Raw genomic sequence first — 20,814 nt, forward strand, 5'->3', positions numbered from 1 at the left:
TGACTTTATTTCTAGTTGTTTATTAGTCAGCCAGCAGTTAGTGATGTGCTTGAACTGCAACCTCCTCTGGAATATTTTCACTTGTTAATATAACTTGTCTTATGAACACTAACTAACTATGTATGGGAGTCATATAATATTATTAGTAATATGGAAGTGTGAAATTTGATGTTGGCTCTGATATAATTGCAAGTATGTTCAAATCCACTTTAAAGTGCTTTGAAGGATCAATTAGCCCTGGACAATTCATTTAAACTTGGAGTTGAACAAGTGTGTTCATAAACCATGCTCAGTCTCAAAGTGTTAATGGCTGTTGAAAGTACTCATCAAGTTTGGCTGTTGGACTATGAATTCATGTAATACAGACATTGTGCTACTTATAGTACCAAACCTGCAGTTTCTTTGTCCAAGCAAGATTTGTAATCCGCAATCAGTTTCAAATGTATAATTTTGTTAAAAATGTTTATCAAGACGATTTGAAGTTGCAAAATTCCAATATCATGAACCAAGTAATGATTGTGTGAAGTCAAACCAAAATTTTTAACATGAACTTTTGTTTTTAACCTCCATAACTTTGGATAAAAGTCACAACAACTTGAAATAGCTGCAGGCTGAAAAGCAGTGTTGGAAATTTGTTTGTATCTTGGGCTTCTAAGTAAAATTCTGCATTATCATAACAGCAGTATGCCTACAGTTGGGATTATAGGGGCACTGGGATCATAATTCATTACAATATAGTAATGACGGAGGAGGGAAGTGTATGTGCTATGGCTAAATTGGGTGGATGGCACACAAATAGATGGAAAGGCAGGTAGTGAGGATAACCGTCTGCAGAGGGACAAAGTGGGCAGAAATTTGGCAGATGGAATGTAATATGGGGAAATGTTAGTTTACGCAGAATATAGAGCATCTGCACATCATTTAATTGGAGAAAGCTTTTGGAGACCTTGTGCAAGCTAGCATCCAAATTCAATAGGTAATAGAGAAGGCAAATGGAATGAGAGAGACAGATTTTTCATCAGTAAGGGAAAAGGGTTATGAGGGAAAAGCAGAAAAGTGGAGTTGAGAATTATCAAATCAACCATGATCTAATTGAATGGCGGAGTAGACTTGATGGTCTGAATGGCCTGCTTGTGTTGCTATGTCTTTTGACATGTTAATGACTTTCTGCATCCGCTTATGTGTAGAACTGACTTCTAATAGAAAACACAGGTATTGCTGTTAATCATGCTTTTTGGTATATACTCAAACTGTATATTAATTGAAAATCTAATAGTTTTGGACCTTCTGAACAAAACTGATCATCATGTTACAGCAAGTTACTGAAACAATACTATTCAGAACCAGAACCAACTGTTGATATAATTCCTCCATCATGGCCCCCACTCCCAGTGGCAGATTAATTATGGCTCCAAAGAAAAAAATCATGATAATTGTTTCACACTGGAAATTGACTGTCTCCTTTGCAGGTACATGAAGCTAAAGATCAAGAGAAAGGCAGGCAACAGCAGCATCAACATCTCCAGCAGTCTCCTGAACTTCACAGTTTAGTTGGGTCGCCACAACTTGATAGAATTGCAGAACATTCCAGCCGACTGGTTACAGCAGAGTTGGAAGAAGATCAGATAAATACCGTGCAGCAAAAATCTCAAGTTGGAATTGCAGAAATGGAAAATGGGACAATATCAGACCAGATGGAAGAAGACCATGGGGAATGTGATCAGTCTTCACATACTGCAGGTGTTCATCTTTATTTGAGAATTAACTGAAAAATATTATTTATAATCCTGTCATGGCATGTAAGATCTGCAAAACAGTAAAATTCCAGTTCAGAATATCATGTATGAATCTATTCAACTAAATGCAGCTTAAATTTGTGATGTATAATTTAATATGTGGTCTTAAATACTCTCACGTGAAAGGAGCAATCATGTAAGCAAGCAGTGAAGTTGCTTTTCAGAGGAGGAATTGCCATTTAAATGTCGCAGTGTTAGTTCAAGTCGAAGCAAGCCCTAAGGTAGCATTGTGCTCTGGGAGTAATCGAACTACAGCTGATTATAGTCTCCACTGCAGTCCTCAGCTTTGTCTTAAATGTGTAACTCCTTATTCTGTGATTACGCCCTCTGGTCCGAGACACTCCCACATGGGCAAACAACTTTTTGCATCTACCTTGTCAAGTTGCCACTATTCACCTAGTGCAGTGATCTTTACATGGCAAAGTTCTCTGTTCCTGATGAAGTTTTAGTTTGATTTATAAACTTTAAAAGGTTGTTAGTTCTGGTAGCTCGCTCGACTGTCTGTGGATTTCAGCTTCAAGCAATTTTATTTACAGTCGGTTCTGCGGTTAACGCATGTTTCTTCAGCGTGAATTGGATTTCACACGATTGAAGAATTTAGACTGTTATTTGCAGAAAGTGAACTTTTATTACCTGTATTGGCTATAATTCAATTCTGGCCCCATTAGTTTAAATAGTGTGGCTATGCGCAATTTTATTATAACGCACAATCGTACAAGAATTGGGCTATTGTGTTATATCAGAACCAACTGTATAAATGTCACCATTTTGGGGCTGGTGAGCTCTATTCCATTGCTGATTTCAGCAAACTGGTCAGGTTTAAACAAGTATTATTCTGTTATAATCATCTGAGAGCTTTGGTATTGGCACAGCATTTAAAAAGCATTATGTATTGTCCTATGGGCTGGTAGACCACAGGTTCATCTTTGATATCCTGACAGCCAGTTTTTATCATAGTCTTGTAGAAGGACCATTTTATAAAAGGAATGAAAGTTAATAGCAGACCTACCTCATCATCCCAGAGCAGCATTAACAGTAATTTAGAAATAATGCAGTTGTATATCCAAAGTTCTATACAGCAGAAGTTTAAAAAAAATTGCATCTTCGTACTATATCAATTGTTAATTCTGAGAATGTTTCTAATTGCTGATTAGAGTTCTACTTTTTAAATGTATGGGCAATTGCTGAAGTCCGAACATAATTTGCTTTCAAATAATAAAATGATAGTTTAGTGTATTTCAAATTTTTTTATCTGCTTTCTATCATTTCAAAGCTGAGAGTTACTATTTCAGATTCTAACCACTGTGTTTTAAATCAAGGGAATGTGGATGCAAATTCAGAGGAAGAACTGAAAGCAGAAGATATTGTGGGACAAATATTGGAGGAAATGGTAGCCATTGTGACTGGAGGTAGCTCATGAGATCTTGATATTTTTTTCATTCGGTTTTAGTTAAAATAGTTATTGAATGACAGTGTACTATGGTGTCATCTAAGACTGTTTCATTACACACTGCACCCATTTTTATTTCAACGATCTTTCATTTGAAGGTGCAGTGGCTATGCTGGATGTGTCTTGCAGATAATTTTGATGTATGAGTTGTTGCCAGACCACTTGAATGAGTTTTAAAGTAACAAGTTTGATTTGGCATGTGCAAATCTCATTAATCTTAATATGTATCTTTTGTCAATAGCTTGGCCTAAACCCTCTGAAACCAATTGTTTTTGAGTGAAAAATCTATACTTTAGTCTTTTTAATCAAACTGTTCCAATGCTTTGACACATCTCTCGGGCAGGAGAAAATGAGGTCTGCAGATGCTGGAGATCAGAGCTGGAAATGTGTTGCTGGAAAAGCGCAGCAGGTCAGGCAGCATCCAGGAAACAGGAGAATCGACGTTTCGGGCATAAGCCCTTCTTCAGGAAGAAGGGCTTATGCCCGAAACGTCGATTCTCCTGTTCCCTGGATGCTGCCTGACCTGCTGCGCATTTCCAGCACATCTCTCGGGCAGGTGAGATTTGATCCTAGAACTTCTGGCTCGGGTAGAGAAGCTGTCACTGCATCACCTTCAATGTACATTTTATCTTTTTGTCTAATTAGGTTTCTTAATGTAACATTACCTATGTCTGCAGTCGGTTATTCCAAAGACACCTGCACAGATTGGACATATTCAACTTCACATTATTCTAGTGTATTGTAATTTTCTGTGGTGGCACAGTACTTAAAAACAGCAATACTGTGCTGTGGATTGATAGACTTCATTTTATTTTCCATATCCTGATGGCTGCAGTCATTTCTGAAAATGTTTTTGAAAGCAATAATTTGTACACAAAAGTTTACTTTTAAATAAGCATCTAATTCTTAAAACAGTCTAAAACAAGTACGTGAAACTTCTTTAAAGTAGATTCAAACATAATTGTGTTAACTATCTTAAGCTTTGAAGAAAAGTCTAAAAGCTTATGTTTTGACATACATTGCAACATAAATTCTTATTGAAATGATTACACTTTAAAAGATACTGAAGTGCATTTATTCAAATTTCTCTTAACTAAAATAAACTGTATGTAGAAGTGAGTTTTTTTGTTTTTTTTTGCTTAAGAGGCAGAAGCAAAAGACAGTGAAAATAGAGCTGTGGAAGCAGCTTTAGAAAATCAAGCTGCTACTCAATGCACTAAAAACCTTCAAACCAATGGTATCCCTGAAGGATCACTATCATTGCCCGATGGTACCACACTAATTGATCGGCAATCTGCACCCTATAATGATCAGGTAAGGAACCTAATTATATTTTTGATATGATCCAGAATCTACCTTTTTTTGGGGGGGAGTTCTGGTATTGAGTTTTCAAAGCTTATTTTGGGCTCAGTTGGAGTTGCAGTTCCAACTGGTACAATTGTCAGAAACCATCTGTGCAACCATTTATTTGAGATGTATTCATGGATGCCGAAGCTTTGTTATCTTAGACTGGCTTGAATCAAGCACACAATTGTTATGAGAGTTATTTGGGGAAATAAAGGAACAAGTGATTTTCTTTTTATAGTTCAGTACATTTGTGCCTACCTGAGAGATTTCCAAACTTCTATTCTTACCTGGTCTGTTAGATCCTGCTCTATTTGCATTGAACAATTCTCAAAAGCCTTGTGAAAATTTCAAGTTTATAATGCATTGGCAGTAATTTGGCACCAGAAGTAAAAACTTCCTTATTTGTATTTTCAACTTAGGGTTGGAAGCTCAAGCAAATTTGTTTTTCATGAAAAATGTTTTATGACATTCAGCAAAGCATTATAGGCAAATATCATCACATCCAGTTTAGAAAATCTATCCTAAATTTTAAGAGATCCCAGTCTGCCTTCAGAGTTCCTCATGATCTGGTCTGATGCTGCTGTTCCTTACAGGCTTCACATACCCCACCATGCGCTTCGTTCTTGCAGAAGTTACAGATTTCTTGGCCAGTTATGTTCACTGTGGTGTTGTCCCCTATAAACGAAGTGCATGATTGCAGTTGATAGCTCATCTTCTAACTCCCTTTTGTTAACTTTAGTTTCCAAAGGGTCCTGTCCCATCCTGTGTGACATTCCTTTTCTTCATTACTGATCTTTCCCATCCATGCTTCAAATTATCAATTTTTCTTTACTCTGTTGACTGTGTCTGTCTTTCTTAAACATGTTTCTCGTCATATAATACCTACTTATAATCTCATCATTATGCAATGGCTGAGTTACTACATCTTGGTATTAATGCAAATCCTGTTTTTATTTTTTTAAACATTGGTTTCTTCAGATGAAACTAGCAGCTATCATCCTTTGACTTTAGCTTAAACATTTTGATTAGGAACATCTTTCATAGTCCTCTCTGGTCTTTGTCTCATGTTTTGAGTGTGGGTGCTGTCCATTGTAGCTGAGGCATTCCCAGCATTAAGTGAGAAGCCAAAAAGAGAGAATCCAAAAATCGATTATCACTGGCTGTATGTCATCAACAGCAATCCTGTATCCCACTGCAGTCAGTATCATGTAGCACATCATCATTCCTTCAGGCTGGAGAATGACCCACTAGAGGAGCTGCACCATGCATACGATACAAAACAGCACTAACTGCATGTAAAACACCTTGAGCTGCTGGATATAAATAGAGCTAAGCAATCCAATGACTAATAGATTCAAATGAAGTTCTCTAACCAGGCAGTGTCCCATAAAAAATGTTGGATCATCAGGTGGCTAACTAAAGGAGCAGGCTTCATGCATGTATAATCTCCAATCTGGCAATATCTCTCTGCAAAAGTCAAGGTTGGTGTATCTATAACCATTTTCAACCAGAATTGCTGAGTGAACACTCCTATTTGGCCTCATCCTGAGATCTCACCACGATCAGCCTTGCCAGGGCCCAAGCAATTTGGTTCACCCCTGTGACATTTAAGTGGGTGAGAACATTGGCAAAGAAAAGCATACAAGGCAAATAAAATTTTGGGTGTATTGTACTGAAGATCTGTGAATAGTGACTATTAGTGCCCCCAAATCAGATTCACTCTTACTATGGTGTTATTATCAACATACTGATTTTATAAAGTTTTCTATATGTTCACACAAAACTGTAAATTGCTGCACTCTAATCTAAAATGATGGAAGAAATAGTCAATCATCCAGTCAGGTTGGTGACCTACTCTGGTAATCTGCTCAAGTAGAGCACTCCAGTATTGACCTTATAATAGCCACTATCTAACTAAAGATGCAAGTGCTGACTGCCAGAATATAGATTAAGTAATTGTCATAGGCAGCATTTCACCAAGCATCGTTCCAAAGACTATGGACAAAACTGAGTCAATATGAAAATCTTTGAGGGACTGGAACCATATCTGATGCACAGGAACATGGCATGAGCACCATCATCTGAGTCCTGGGACATCACTGCCAAACGTCTTCATTAAAAATCACACCGCACCAGGTTATCGTCCCAACAAGTTTATTTGAGGCGGCCTGATGGCTCAGTGGTTAGCACTACTGCCTCACAGCTCCAGGGAGCCAGGTTTGATTCCTGCCTTGGGTGGCTGTCAGTGTGGAGTTTGCGCATTTTCCCCATGTCTGCGTGGGCTTCCTCAGGGTTATCCGGTTTCCTCACACAATCCAAAGATGTGCAGTTCAGGTCAATTGACCGTGCTAAATTGTCCATAGTGCTAGGTGTTTAGTCAGGGGTAAATATAAGGTTGGGAAATGGGTCTGCGTGGGCTAGTCTTTGGAGAGTCAGTATGGACTTGTTGGGCCAAAGGGCTTGTTTCCATACTGTAGGTAATCTTCATCTAATCTAACAAGCCTTCGGAGCGCTGCTAGCTACCTGAGGAAGGAGCAGAGCTCCAAAAGCTTGTACATCCAAATAAACCTGTTGGACTATAACCTGGTGTCGTTTGATTTTTAATTTTGTCCACCCTAGTCCAACACCAGCATCTCCACATCAAACTTCTCAATGGCATTAACCATCTTCCTTGGTAACCTAAACTGTCTTGAGGTCAAGAGCGTAGCTGTTTGAATATTTTACAGTGCTTAACTCTGTTCATGGCAGTTGTGATAATTGAGCAGATGATATTATCCTGTAGCTGTGTCTGTAGTGTGTACTGTGTACAGAATGCATTCCAGCAACTTACTAAGTTTACCTGGAAAGCACCTTGTAGACTCAAAGATGAGCACACATAATCAGAACACCATTGTTTGCAACTTCACTATGCATGTATAACACACATCGAAGTAAATATCTTTATATCCCCTGCCTAATATTATTGCTGCAAGAATTGTGTATGTTCAAAGAAAAAATATATTGGCAATTAAATGAGCAAAAAAAAACTTGACCGCCAACCTCCATCATTATCCTTGAAAAAAGCAACTTACATTTTTATGAAGCTTCTAATGTAATACAATATCATTATATTTTGTGTTCAAACCTGAAAAGAAATTGGAATGAGGGTGAAGTTATTGTCTAAAAATCTATTTTAAAGAACCTCTTTGATCTAAGTATACAATGAAACAATATTGGAGAATCTTGAGTGAATTAATGATAACAAAAGTTCTGGTAGTATAGACGTTGATTGTGGAGATCACTGAAATATAAACAATATGACCACAGCACTAGATTTTATGGATAGAGGTAACATTTTAGAAGAACAGGAAAAACAGCCATACTGATTGACTGCAGTTGGGTTTGAAACTTGGCTCAAGATCAACAAGTACATTAGAACTTAACATTTGGTTATGTCGTCTTTGAGGGAAATGGGCTCAGGCTTCTGCAATTTTGTGGAAGTGAAACAGAAGGCATTTAGCTTGATGTTCTGTCAGAAGGTCAGACTCCTGCTCATGCGCAGTATATTATCAAGACAGTAAAGAAATTGGTGTATGAAAACTAATGATGTGCTTCTAAATTTCATTTTCAAAGAATAGTGTACAAACATGGAACAGGAGAAATCAGGAATAAAAAGTTAGGTTGTATTCAAGATGATTTAACATAAGCCAATATCATTATAACAGCTCTGCTGGCCTTGCTGAGGTGTATGTAAATGTAACTGAAGGGGAATTCCGCTGAAGCCATCCACGATTGAAAGACATTCGAGGAAAATCATCAGTCATATATCTCATAAGAGCACCATCACCTGCAACTTCCCCTCCAAGCCGCGCACATTCTTACTAAGAAATGTACTGCCATTACTTCACTGTGGCTGTCTCAACAATCTTCCAACTCACTTCCTTATAGCAATGTGAATGTACCTTCACCCCATGAACTGCCGTTATTCATAAGCAGCACTTTCTCAAGGGAAGTTATGGATGGGCAATAAATGCTGGCTAGCCAGCAGTATGCATATCCTGTCAAAAAAAAAAGGAAAGCTACAGAGGTAAAGAAAGTGTTATGCAATAAATTGTCATTTAACATATATCCCCTTACTCAACTGTTACACTTCTCTTGTTACAGATTTTAGCATTCCCCCTTTTCTACCTTCTCTCCTGAACACATTTGCAGTTTCCTCTGACCTTCTGTAACTGTTGATCAGCTTCTGATACAAAAGAATAATGACAATTTGCACTTTGAGAGACAGTTTTAGCAGGTTGTTCAACAATATTGAGCTGAAAATGTGTTGCTGGAAAAGCGCAGCAGGTCAGGCAGCATCCAGGGAACAGGAGAATCGACGTTTCGGGCATAAGCCCTTCTTCAGGAATGTTGAACAATATTGGCAACTGTGGGCAAGGCCTATTTTTTTGTTTGGAAGTCTTCATGTACATTTCAAGGAGGAATAATTGAATAATAACAGTAGATTTACTGTTTGCTCTGCCTTTGCAGTGGAGGTCTGCGTGTGCCTTAGCACATCTGGACAATGAGCGTGGCTCCGATCAGCAAATGATACATAGAATTACATAGTATATATAAACACAGGAGCAGGCAATTAATCCTAATTAGTCTCTGTTTGTGGCTATGCTCCGCTTCAGCCTTTGTTATCCTTCTTCATCTAATTCACTCAAGCTCTCTTCCCTTTTATATGCTTATCCAGGGTTTTCTTAAATGCATTTATGATGTGGCAGAGGCAAATAAGAGAAGTTCATAGAATCCCTACAGTGTGGAGACAGACCCTTCAGCCCAACAAGTCCACACCGACCCTCCGAAGAGTAACCCACCCAGACCCATTGCCCCTACCCTATATTTACCCCAACTAATGCACCTAACCTACACATCCCTGAACACTGTGGGTAATTTAGCATGACCAATTCACTTAACTTGCACATCTTTGGATTGTGGGAGGAAACCAGAGCACCCAGAGGAAAAGCCACGCAAACACTGAGAATGTGCAAACTCCACACAGATAGTCGCCTGAGGCTGGAATTGAATACAGGTCCCTGGTGCTGAGAGGCAGCAGTGCTAACCTCTAAGCCACCGTGCCGCCCCACATGAATGCCGCTCCGCTAAGTCCTTTGACCATAGCAGAGTCCACATTCTCACCACTCTGCTGTATAATAATTTTTTTTCTGAATTCCCCTTTCCTTTCTTGATGATTTTACAGTGGTGATTCCTAAACTTTGCTGTTGTCTCAGGATGAAAATGATCTTGCTGTATCTGCTCGACCAAAACTTTTCCTGACTTTAAAGATGTCTATTATGTTACCAACTTCTCATGTTCAGAAAATAATACATCTATTTCTTAACAAAAATATAACTTTGCATATTCTTTTTATCATTCTTGTAAAGATTCCTTATTGTCTCTTCACTGCCTTTACATCCATTTCTGTAAACAGGTATGTAGTACTTACTGTAGTTGAGCATCATGAATCCAAGCGGTTTATTTTTGTTTCTTTTTAAATAATCATCTTCGCCTGCAGAGCTGCTTTTAGTGATTTATGCATTTGTACTTTAAGAACCCTCTGTACCTTATCTGGAGGTAGTTGATTGTTCAATGCCTATTTACTGCGCTTCCAGATGAAAAGATTTTCATTTAATATGACAGTTCTCTTAAAGTTTTGATCTTAAATTTGATCAATTGTGAGTTCAGTCTTTCTTTTGTTTGTTTTAACTAAAGATATGGCTATGGTTTATCCATTTCTGATAGTGATTCTGTTATTCATAAAGTCAATGGTTCTCCCACCTGATGCCCGATGTTTCATTTTTTTTGTTGCATTTATAAAGGCAAATTGAAAGGCAAAATGTGACAGCTTGCAACAATGCTACAGCATTGCACTATCAGGGTTGATCATCTGTCAAAATACAATTCAGAGCAATCAGCACTTTGCTTTCTTTGTGCACTTCTAAGTAATGTAAAAGATGTACAGTAAAAATGTATCTACTATTCACCTCATAAAACTTAGATGTGAGTTTTCATTGTGATATCTAGCTAGTTCGTAATGTCATTGTTTATTTTAGACCTATTTTTAATACCTAAACAGATAAAATTCCCCTTTTGTCCTGTAAAAAGTTGAGGTGCTTGCCTATTTAGTAGATAAGCTTGGAAATTAAACCAAACAGCTACAATAAATGTTGCGGCTCCATCTTAATATCATGCTTGTTTTTGCACTAGGGGTCTGAAGCTGTGGTACCACTTCCAGTCAGTACTAAATTCTCGCATATATTGCAGAAAGATGCATTTTTGGTATTCAGGTCTCTCTGCAAGCTTTCCATGAAGCCTTTAAGTGATGGACCTCCAGATCCAAAGTAAGTGAATGCCAAGACATGAAAAAAAGAGCATCTTTAATTGACATGATGTACAGATTTGGGATATTGTTCAAAAAGCAGAAGTCACAACACTAATCTGGAAATTCAGAAAGTTGGTATGAAACTCATGATGCTTGCTATGATCAGTTTGCAAAACATGGAATAATTTTAGGAGATGTGGAGCTCTGTCCTGAATTCTCATTCTTCACAGATTGCTGGTCTATTTGTGCTATACTGGTGTTAACCATGCCAAAACAGGAGGAATTGCAACCTTATCAGGACCTGCAAATCAATCTCTGTCTCGAGATGATAATTTATATAGTTTGCTCTCTTTTAATATTTGAATAATAGTTCTGGTATGATACTCCACTTTGTTTGAAGCTCTGGTTGTTTATTCCATCAGATACTCAATTGTTTCTTTTTTAAAAGTATAATTTAAAAACTGGCCTGACTGGACTTTTGTGCCAGTCTTGCCATAATCATTCCTATTCATGTCAAGTACAATAATTTAGAGGATGCAAAGCTGTATTCATTAAAATGCAAGTTAAATATTTTGTAAGATCGTTTTGGGAAGCAATTTACAACAAAGATAATTTGTGCTTACAATTGCCAAACCGAGCTGGGCTCCAAGTTCTCTTCGGCTTTTACTTAATTTTCTTTCTTAGTCAGTTTTTGCCTCCCTTTCCCTCTTTCAATCTGCTCTTTGATTATTTCTGTATGTAATTTGAATTTAATTCACCGTAATTTGTTCTCTGACGCTTAGAATCAGGGAGTCATAGAGATGTAAAGCATGGAAACAGACCCTTTGGTCCAACCTGTCCATGCCAACCAGATATCCCAACGCAATCTAGTCCCACCTGCTAGCACCCGGCCCATATCCCTCCAAACTCTTCCTATTCATATATCCATCCAAATGCGCTTAAATGTTGCAATTGTACCAGCCTCCTCAACTTCCTCTGGCAGCTCATTCCATACACCTACCACCCTCTCTGTGAAAATGTTGCCCCTTAGGTCTCTTTCATATCTTTCCCCTCCCACCATAAACCTATGCCCTCTCGTTCTGGACTCCCCACCCCAGGGAAAAGACTTTGCCTATTTACCCTATTCTTGCCCCTCATAATTTTGTAAACCTCCAAAAGATCATCCCTGAGCCTCCGACGCTCCAGGGAAAATAGCCCCGGCCTGTTCAACCTCTCCCTATAGCTCAAATCCTCCAACTCTGGCAATATCCTTGTAAATCTTTTCTGGACCCTTTAAATTTCACAACACTTTTCCAATCGGAAGGAGACCAGAACTGCATGCAGTATTCCAACAGTGGCCTAACTAATATCCTGCACAGCCGCAACATGACCTCCCAACTCCTCTACTCAATACTCTGACCAATAAAAGAAAGCATACCAAATGCTGCCTTCACTATCCTATCTATCTGCAACTCCACTTTCAAGGAGCTATGAACCTGCACTCCAAGGTCTCTTTGTTCAGCAACACTCCCTAGGACCTTACCATTAGGTGTATATGTCCTGCAAAGATTTGCTTTCCCAAAATGCAGCACCTCGCATTTATCTGAATTAAACTCCATCTACACTTCTCAGCGCATTGGCCTATCTGGTCAAGATCCTGTTGTAATCCTGAGGTAACCCTCTTTGCTGTCCACTACACCTCCAATTTTGGTGTCATCTGCAAACTTACTAACTGTACCTCTTTATGCTCGCATCCAAATCCATTTATGTAAATGACAAAAAGTGGAGGACCCAGCACCAATCTTGTGGCACTCCACTGGTCACAGGCCTCCAGTCTGAAAAACAACCCTCCCAACACCACCCTCTGTCTTCTACCTTTTGAGCCGATTCTGTATCCAAATGGCTAGTTCTCCCTGCATTCCGTGAGATCTAACCTTGCTAATCAGTCTCCCATGGGGAACCTTGTTGAACGCCTTACTGAAGTCCATAGAGATCACATCTACTGCTCTGTCCTCTTCAATCCTCTTTGTTACTTCAAAAACCTCAATCAAGTTTGTGAGACATGATTTCCCACGCACAAAGCCATGTTGACTATCCCTAATCAGTCCTTGCCTTTCCGAATACATGTACATCCTGTCCCTCAGAATTCCCTCCAACAACTTGCCTACCACCAACGTCAAGTTCACTGGTCTATAGTTCCCTGGCTTATCCTTACCACCCTTCTTAAACAGTGGCATCACGTTTGCCAACCTCCAGTCTTCCAGCACCTCACCTGTGACTATCGATGATACAAATATCTCAGCAAGAGGCCCAGCAATTACTTTTCTAGCTTCCCACAGAGTTTGTCATCTTTCACTTAATAGATTAAGTTAAAAATCACACAACACCAGGTTATAGTCCAACAGGTTTAATTGGAAGCACACTAGCCTTCGGAGCGACGCTCCTTCAGGTGATTGTGAAGTGCTCGATCGTAACACAGAATTTATAGCAAAAATTTGCAGTGTGATGTAACTGAAATTATACATTGAAGAATTGATTGTCTGTTAAGCCTTTCATCTGTTAGAATACAGTGATAGTTTCACTTCTTTCATGTGTAAATCACAAAACCTTTTTTTAAAAGTTGCATATTGTCTAGCTATCACCATTGTTAACAGCTAACCCGAGAATGCAACATTTTAAAAAAAAAAGGGTTTTGTGATTTACACATGAAAGAAGTGAAACTATCACTGTATTCTAACAGATGAAAGGCTTAACAGACAATCAATTCTTCAATGTATAATTTCAGTTACATCACACTGCAAATTTTTGCTATAAATTCTGTGTTACGATCGAGCCCTCCACAATCACCTGATGAAGGAGCGTCGCTCCGAAAGCTAGTGTGCTTCCAATTAAACCTGTTGGACTATAAACTGGTGTTGTGTGATTTTTAACTTTGTACACCCCAGTCCAACACCGGCATCTCCGAATCTAGATTAAGGTAACTAATATCATGTCTAATAATGAGATCTTAGATATAATATTGACATCATTGCACCATTACCAATTCTTCCATCCAGCAGATTGTAATGCAAACAGAGGCCGATCTGAATGATAAGTTAATGAGTCCAATATGTGTTGCTCAATGTGAGATGTGCTTTTCTAGCAATTTGAGTCAATTCCTCTCATTAGTCATCTGTTGAACATTGTCTCTCTTGGGTTATGTTTTCAAAACTGGATCATCTTAAGATTGGTTTTGGTACAGGTATAATTGTCGTTAATTATATGTGGGTGTGGATTTACAGGCCTAAATTATTGTACTTGTATAGTTTTGAACTTGTATTAGAAAACCACAAAAGTTGTGCAACCAACAAACTTAAAATACCCTTTAATAATTCACAAAATTGTTATGCATCATTAATTCTGAGTACGTTATTAAGTAGACCTGATGAGGAAAAAAGTAATTATAGAAACGGAGGCATGTTGAAAAATACCTTTGTTCAAGACAAAGCAGGAAACGATTCTGCGTGTATTGAGAATTTTCAAAAGTCATATTTTCGAAAACAAAATGGAGAAACATCAAATCCAGTTTTGGTTATATTTGCTACTTTCCAGCACTGGCTGCTGAACATAAGGAATTGTTTTAAGAAGCATTCAATCCAAGTATTTCAGATTTAAATATTATGTTGAATTTTAAATGGCAGTTGGTTCTGGCACTTATCATGGAAGAGAGTATAATTGCATTTATTATTTAATTGTATGCATAACCTTTTTTGCCAAGGTCCCATGAGCTGAGGTCGAAGATAATTTCACTGCAACTACTGTTGTCAGTTCTTCAAAATGCTGGTCCAGTCTTCAAAACAAATGAAATGTTCATCAATGCAATTAAGCAGTATCTATGTGTGGCATTATCCAAAAATGGCGTCTCCTGTGTGCCAGATGTGTTTGAACTTTCACTGGCTATTTTTCTTACACTTCTCTCGCACTTCAAGATTCATTTAAAAATGCAAATTGAGGTATGACTTTAACATCTAACTATTTTTGTGATGCTAATACATTGGGTGTAGTTTCTGTGTACAATTCAATTATGGTTATGTGATAACTTTTCTAATCTATTCGCCATGCCTGTAAAACCATTGAACTTTCCTACAAGCACTATTTGCGCAAAACTGAAGTGTTGTACCCGAAATGTATGTTTTCTTTTTCAGCCTTGTGCTTAATATGTGGTTTCAATCAGCTAATTGTACATTTAGGCCAACATCTGCCTGAATGCTGCTCTGGTGAGGAATTAAGTTCCCTGGGGAATAGATTTGAGTAGATCTACCAAAAGCTGGTGAGAGAGTAACTTCTGTGACGAGGTAGGAAAGACAAAAAATGCTGAATATAATAGGCAGTCATAACAGCACCTGTTGAGAACATGGCCCATGGTTGGATCCAAATATTGGAAGCCTTATTCGTGCCCAGAAATAGTTGACAGTTTTTTCAAAGTGGTTATCGTGCTGTTACTGTCATTGCAGGCATAACATGTTTCATCTAAAATTGGCATAGGAATAACATGCAAAACTGGCTTGCTACAGGAAGTCAGTCCACAAATTTGCATGTAATGTTTCAGCAATAAAACAGAAAGACAACCTCTTAACTTACACCAATGAAGATTTCCAGTGAAGTCAACCATAAAATGGATGAATGGGTGCAAGTCATATTTCAAAAGAAGTCCTGATTTTAGAATCTGAGTCATGTTAGGATTTACTTAAATGCCAAAGTCTTAATATCCTGAACTTAAAAAAAAAATGGAATTGGTGGCAGTCATTTAGTATTGTACATTACCCAGATTTTTATGACTGAGTAGCTTTAAGCAAAAGAAATACTCATGATTACATATGGTCTTTTTTGTTTTTTGCTCATCTTATGAGGCAGTGGTGATTGATAGTTTCTTCATCTGGGGTGTTTTGTACGGGTGATTATGTATGTGACTGCTAAGGTTGATCTTTGTCCAGGTTCTGCTACAAATTGGACAGGATGGTGCAAACTATTAAGTTTGGATGAATTGTTTCATTGCATTTTTGATCTGTGCAGTTTGATTGTGTCTTTGGATGTGCTTGCCTTCTAAGAAAGTTGAACTGATTTTAACTTGGAGTTGCCAGGGCACAAAAATGAGACACACTCTGAAGTGAAACCTTCACAGCATTGTTGTAGTACTTCCTTTGACCACCATGATGCCACATCCCGATACAATCTCTGTTTAGAACATTTACTTCCTCAGTCTACTTTTCTGCAGTCATCTCCTCTCCAGTTGATAAATATCTCACTGTTTGAGTCCCATCCTTGTTTTTTGTTTGACCAAAACTAGCTTAAGTGACAGATTACATCCACTCATATGAATTCCTTATGTAACTTTTTCATCTCATCCAATTTCCTTCCAGTCAAACACACTTAAGAACGTTTACATTTAACAAAAGTGCTTGGAAGATTAGGCCAAACATTCAGGTTAAAAGAATGTTCTGTTATGCCAGTGTATGATAAATGTGATTTGATCAAGTTTACATAGATACAAGATCCCAGCTAGGGAAAAATGTTGAAATTTGTAAAGTTGAATGGTGTATGGTTTTAGTAATTAGATCTATTAACTCCTGTTTCTCCAATTGAGCAGGTTTTCTTCAAAGAGATTTTTCTGAATATTTTGGAAACATCCTCCAGCACATTTGAGCATAAATGGATGGTCATTCAAACTCTGACCAGGATTTGTGCAGGTAGCTTGTTTTACAACACTTTCACCTTATCCTAGTAGCCTGTACTTTGACTAATGTCTTAAGTTTTTTATTTAGCACAGCTGAGAAATTCATTTTTCCATGTATTACTTCAGTTGTGATATTTGAATGCCAGGTATGTTATTTTTCCCTCTCATTTCATATCTCCAGAATCTAGACACCATTTTGAGAATGTCATCCTTGCACCAACAAAGAAGATATGGCAACTTTCTGTAATAGGGATTAATGGCTGCTTAAAAGCCAGGTTATGAATATTAATTGTTTTTAAAGCTTGAGTGTATGATTGAAAAATAATTTGTAACCAATAATTGTTTGAGCTTTTTGAACCCAATTTTAATAGTATTTGAACTGTACACAAAGAAGTACTGGGAGAAAGTGAGGACTGCAGATGCTGGAGATCAGACCTGAAAATGTGTTGCTGGAAAAGTGCAGCAGGTCAGGCAGCATCCAAGGAGCAGGAGAATCGACGTTTCGGGCATGAGCCCTCCTGAAGAAGGCGCTTTTCCAGCAACACATTTTCAGATAAAGAAGTACTGTGCAAGTCCACATCCAAATTTATAAAATTGATCGGTGTTTGATACTGATCCAAGTGAACCACATGATCGTTTCTTGGAAACAGCTAACAGTTCCTCGTATTTGTGCGAAGGAGAAAAAGATGCAAATGATGAAAACTGTGTGTGTTGAAGTATACTATATATCATATACAATCTCTATCTGATGTACTGTAACTTGGCTGTTTTCCAAGGCAGCAGTCTTTCTGGAATATGATATGTTCTCAGAATCGTTTGGCTTAACACCATTACAGTTGGATTTGAATCTGAAGTAACAGTAATATTTTGAGATAGTTGGAATTGGCAATTCATTTTTTTAAACAAAGATTACATTTCTTGACTATGTAATATTCTGTGGAGAGCTTATGATTCAGTGTTAGTGTCCCTGCTTCCAGAACAGAGGATTCAGTTTCAAGTTCCATTTAGAACTTGATTGCCATTAAATGTGTGTTCTTCATGTGGCCAGGCAGGTTGGTTATCGACCTTTAAATCTGCAGAGTATGTCTATGGGAATCCCTAAGAATGGGAGAGTTTCCTTGTCATCCAAGCTTGATGCAAAGTGGCACACCTGAAACAGGCGAAAGGCAAGCAGCATATTACAAAAAATATCTAGCTGTTGAAACAGATGTCAGCTTAACCTTGGTCTACTTCATTTGCTGCAAGATGTACGAAGTGAACAGAAGAATAACCTGTATGCAGAGTTCCCTCTAAGCTTCCTGGTACTTTGTGGTGCAGGAGTTCAGAGTGAAAATACAGAGAATAAAAATTCTGTGCACAAGTGATATTTCCTAAGATACAAGCTTTCATTTCCAGAAGTCCATTTTAAAGTCACTGCAAAATACAACAGACAGAATGTGATTTGCAAATATAAATTTGACAGAGCTTTGGCTGTGCAGGATATCCAATAAACATTTACTTCGTTTTGAGATTAAACGTTGTTAACTTCCTTAGTTAAAACAAATACAGGCCAATGTAATCACTTCAGCTGAAAGGAAACCAATCCTAACATCAAATTTTGTTTTCGTATATTTCAGATGCTCAGTGTGTCGTGGATATTTATGTGAACTATGACTGTGATTTAAATGCTGCAAATATATTTGAACGTCTTGTGAATGATTTGTCAAAAATTGCTCAGGGACGAAGTGGTCAGGAATTGGGGATGACGCTTCTGCAGGTAACCTGAGTTTCTGAATAATTGGAAGAATGGTGTAAAGTTAGTGGCATGTTAGATTCCAGATCTTGTAATTACAACGCTCAAGCGATTTGACAGTCAAATATTCTGCACTTAGTTTTCAAGTAATGCATTTAAGTCTGAACTTCAATCCATAAGAGAGTCTCTATGCAATCAAAGCAAGGCCTATCTGCTTACGAAAAATATGTGGAAGTGAGACACAGTGGAAAGTGTGCAAGAGATTATGAAAAATTGATATTGTTTGAATGTTTGCAATTTTACTTACCTTGTTTTTAAGCACTACATTGGCACTTTGGTTATAAATATCTTGTCTTGCCTTCACTTATCAAATGCTAATCCTTCATAAGTTGAGATTTAAAACATTCATAAGCCACTTTGTTGTGTCAAATGTAGCTCTATGTCACTGGATTGATTTCTGTCCTTTCACCATAAGATTTTGTAAGAGGACCAAATGCACAAGGTGATGTTTTAAATATCAAAGTACCAAGTCTTAGCCTGGCAATAGTAAGCATTGTGGGGAGTCAGCAAGGCAGGAACTCCACACCTTGTCCATTTCAGGCCAATTGAAAAGTGCTTTTCAAATTATAAATTTCTGATTTTGGTAGTGACACAGTTAGTTTTGCCTTTTAAAAGAGAACCACCTATATGATAGTAAAGGCAGTAATCCTGGCCTTATGAGGGTCAGGGTTAAAAGTGACAGCTGTTAATCAAGGACTGCCCTTAGTGCAGCACAGATGACCGAAAGAATGGACATGCAGCGCTTTGGCTTTGAGGGTTTGAGCACCTCTCTAGCATCGTGAGGGAAAAGAGTGGGTGCAAGACTGCCAAGATGCAGTTGAGCTACCATCTGTTTAAAAGGAAGGCTTCATCTGGCAATGGGGCCTGGTTAACAGATCTTTGGCCCGGAAGTGATGATGTTCAATATCCTGCCAGAAAGGCAGAAATCCAAGCAGAAGGAGGATGCAGCAGATTAAGAAGGGCAGGAAGGACACAGAAGTCATTTACTCAAATCTGGTTTTTCCCCGGAAGACTCCAATATTTCCGAGAAATAAGGATTTAAAGACAAAGGGTCACGTTTTTAAGGTGAGAGGAGAGAGCTTTAAAAATGATTATTGTTATGAAGATCTGTATTGCACCTTTTTTAGAGAGTTAAAAGCTAGCAGCATTACCAGACAACACCAAGTGTTCTGGATAAGGTAACAATGGTTGAAAGCTAGATTTGCTGGGTTGCATGGAGACAACAAAAACAAATTCAAATTCAGCCAATGAGTTTAAATTATACCCCAAAATATACCAAACTCCAATCAAGTTTGAGTTTAGTATATGGACAATCTTAAAAGACAGTGACAATCTAATGTTTTGAGGGTATAAGGCTGGGGAAAATTGAACAGTTGGGAGGAGAACTGCCAAACAAGCATGCAGAAACTGTCCAAAAAATCACTGTCTTAAAGGTACCTTTATCAACCAGTGACCTGTGCAACAGAAATCCCTAAGAAGAAGAAGACAGAGGAAGACATCTGGCTTGTTGCTGTGGTTCTGTTCGCCGAGCTGGAAGTTTTTGTTGCAAACGTTTCGTCCCCTGTCTAGGTGACATCCTCAGTGTTTGGGAGCCTCCTGTGAAGCGCTTCTGTGGTGTTTCCTCCGGCATTTATAGTGGCCTGTCCCTGCCGCTTCCGGTTGTCAGTTTCAGCTGTCCGCTGTAGTGGCCGGTATATTGGGTCCAGGTCGATGTGTTTGCCGATGGAGTTTGTGGATGATCCACTCAACAAACTCCATCAACAAACACATCGACCTGGACCCAATATACCAACCACTACAGCGGACAGCTGAAACTGACAACCAGAAGCGGCAGGGACAGGCCACTATAAATCAGATGCCTAAGGGAAAGACAACAGAACGAGGACATGCCGCAACCCAAAGGACTAGCCACACTACCATACATCAGGAGCATCTCAGAACTGACAGCCAGACTACTGCGACCACTAGGACTTATAACAGCACACAAACCAACAGCCACTCTCAGACAACAACTCACCAAAACGAAGGACCCGATACCCAGCATGAGCAAAACCAATGTAGTGTACAAAATCCCATGCAAGGACTGCACAAAACACCATATAGGACAAACAGGAAGACAGCTAACGATCCGCATCCACGAACATCAACTAGCCACGAAACGACACGACCAGCTATCCCTAATAGCCACACACGCAGACGACAAGCAACATGAATTCAACTGGGACAACACTACCATTATAGGGCAAGCCAAACAAAGAACAGCCAGGGAATTCCTAGAAGCATGGCACTCATCCACAAACTCCATCAACAAACACATCGACCTGGACCCAATATACCAACCACTACAGCGGACAGCTGAAACTGACAAACGGAAGCGGCAGGGACAGACCA

General features: G+C 38.6%; 1 protein-coding gene across 1 annotated transcript in view; it reads left to right on the forward strand.

Annotated features, from left to right (window-relative positions):
- LOC122560111 (brefeldin A-inhibited guanine nucleotide-exchange protein 2-like) overlaps positions 1–20,814 on the forward strand; it is a 98,890-nt gene that overhangs the window by 19,977 nt on the left and 58,099 nt on the right. The window contains exons 6-12 of the mRNA XM_043710359.1: positions 1,470–1,740; positions 3,116–3,205; positions 4,391–4,560; positions 10,825–10,958; positions 14,676–14,910; positions 16,545–16,644; positions 18,248–18,387. Coding sequence (XP_043566294.1) covers positions 1,470–1,740; positions 3,116–3,205; positions 4,391–4,560; positions 10,825–10,958; positions 14,676–14,910; positions 16,545–16,644; positions 18,248–18,387 — 1,140 coding nt within the window. The remainder of the gene's footprint in view (positions 1–1,469; positions 1,741–3,115; positions 3,206–4,390; positions 4,561–10,824; positions 10,959–14,675; positions 14,911–16,544; positions 16,645–18,247; positions 18,388–20,814) is intronic.

This window comes from Chiloscyllium plagiosum, chromosome 20, assembly GCF_004010195.1.
Source record: "Chiloscyllium plagiosum isolate BGI_BamShark_2017 chromosome 20, ASM401019v2, whole genome shotgun sequence".
NCBI lineage: Eukaryota > Metazoa > Chordata > Chondrichthyes > Orectolobiformes > Hemiscylliidae > Chiloscyllium > Chiloscyllium plagiosum.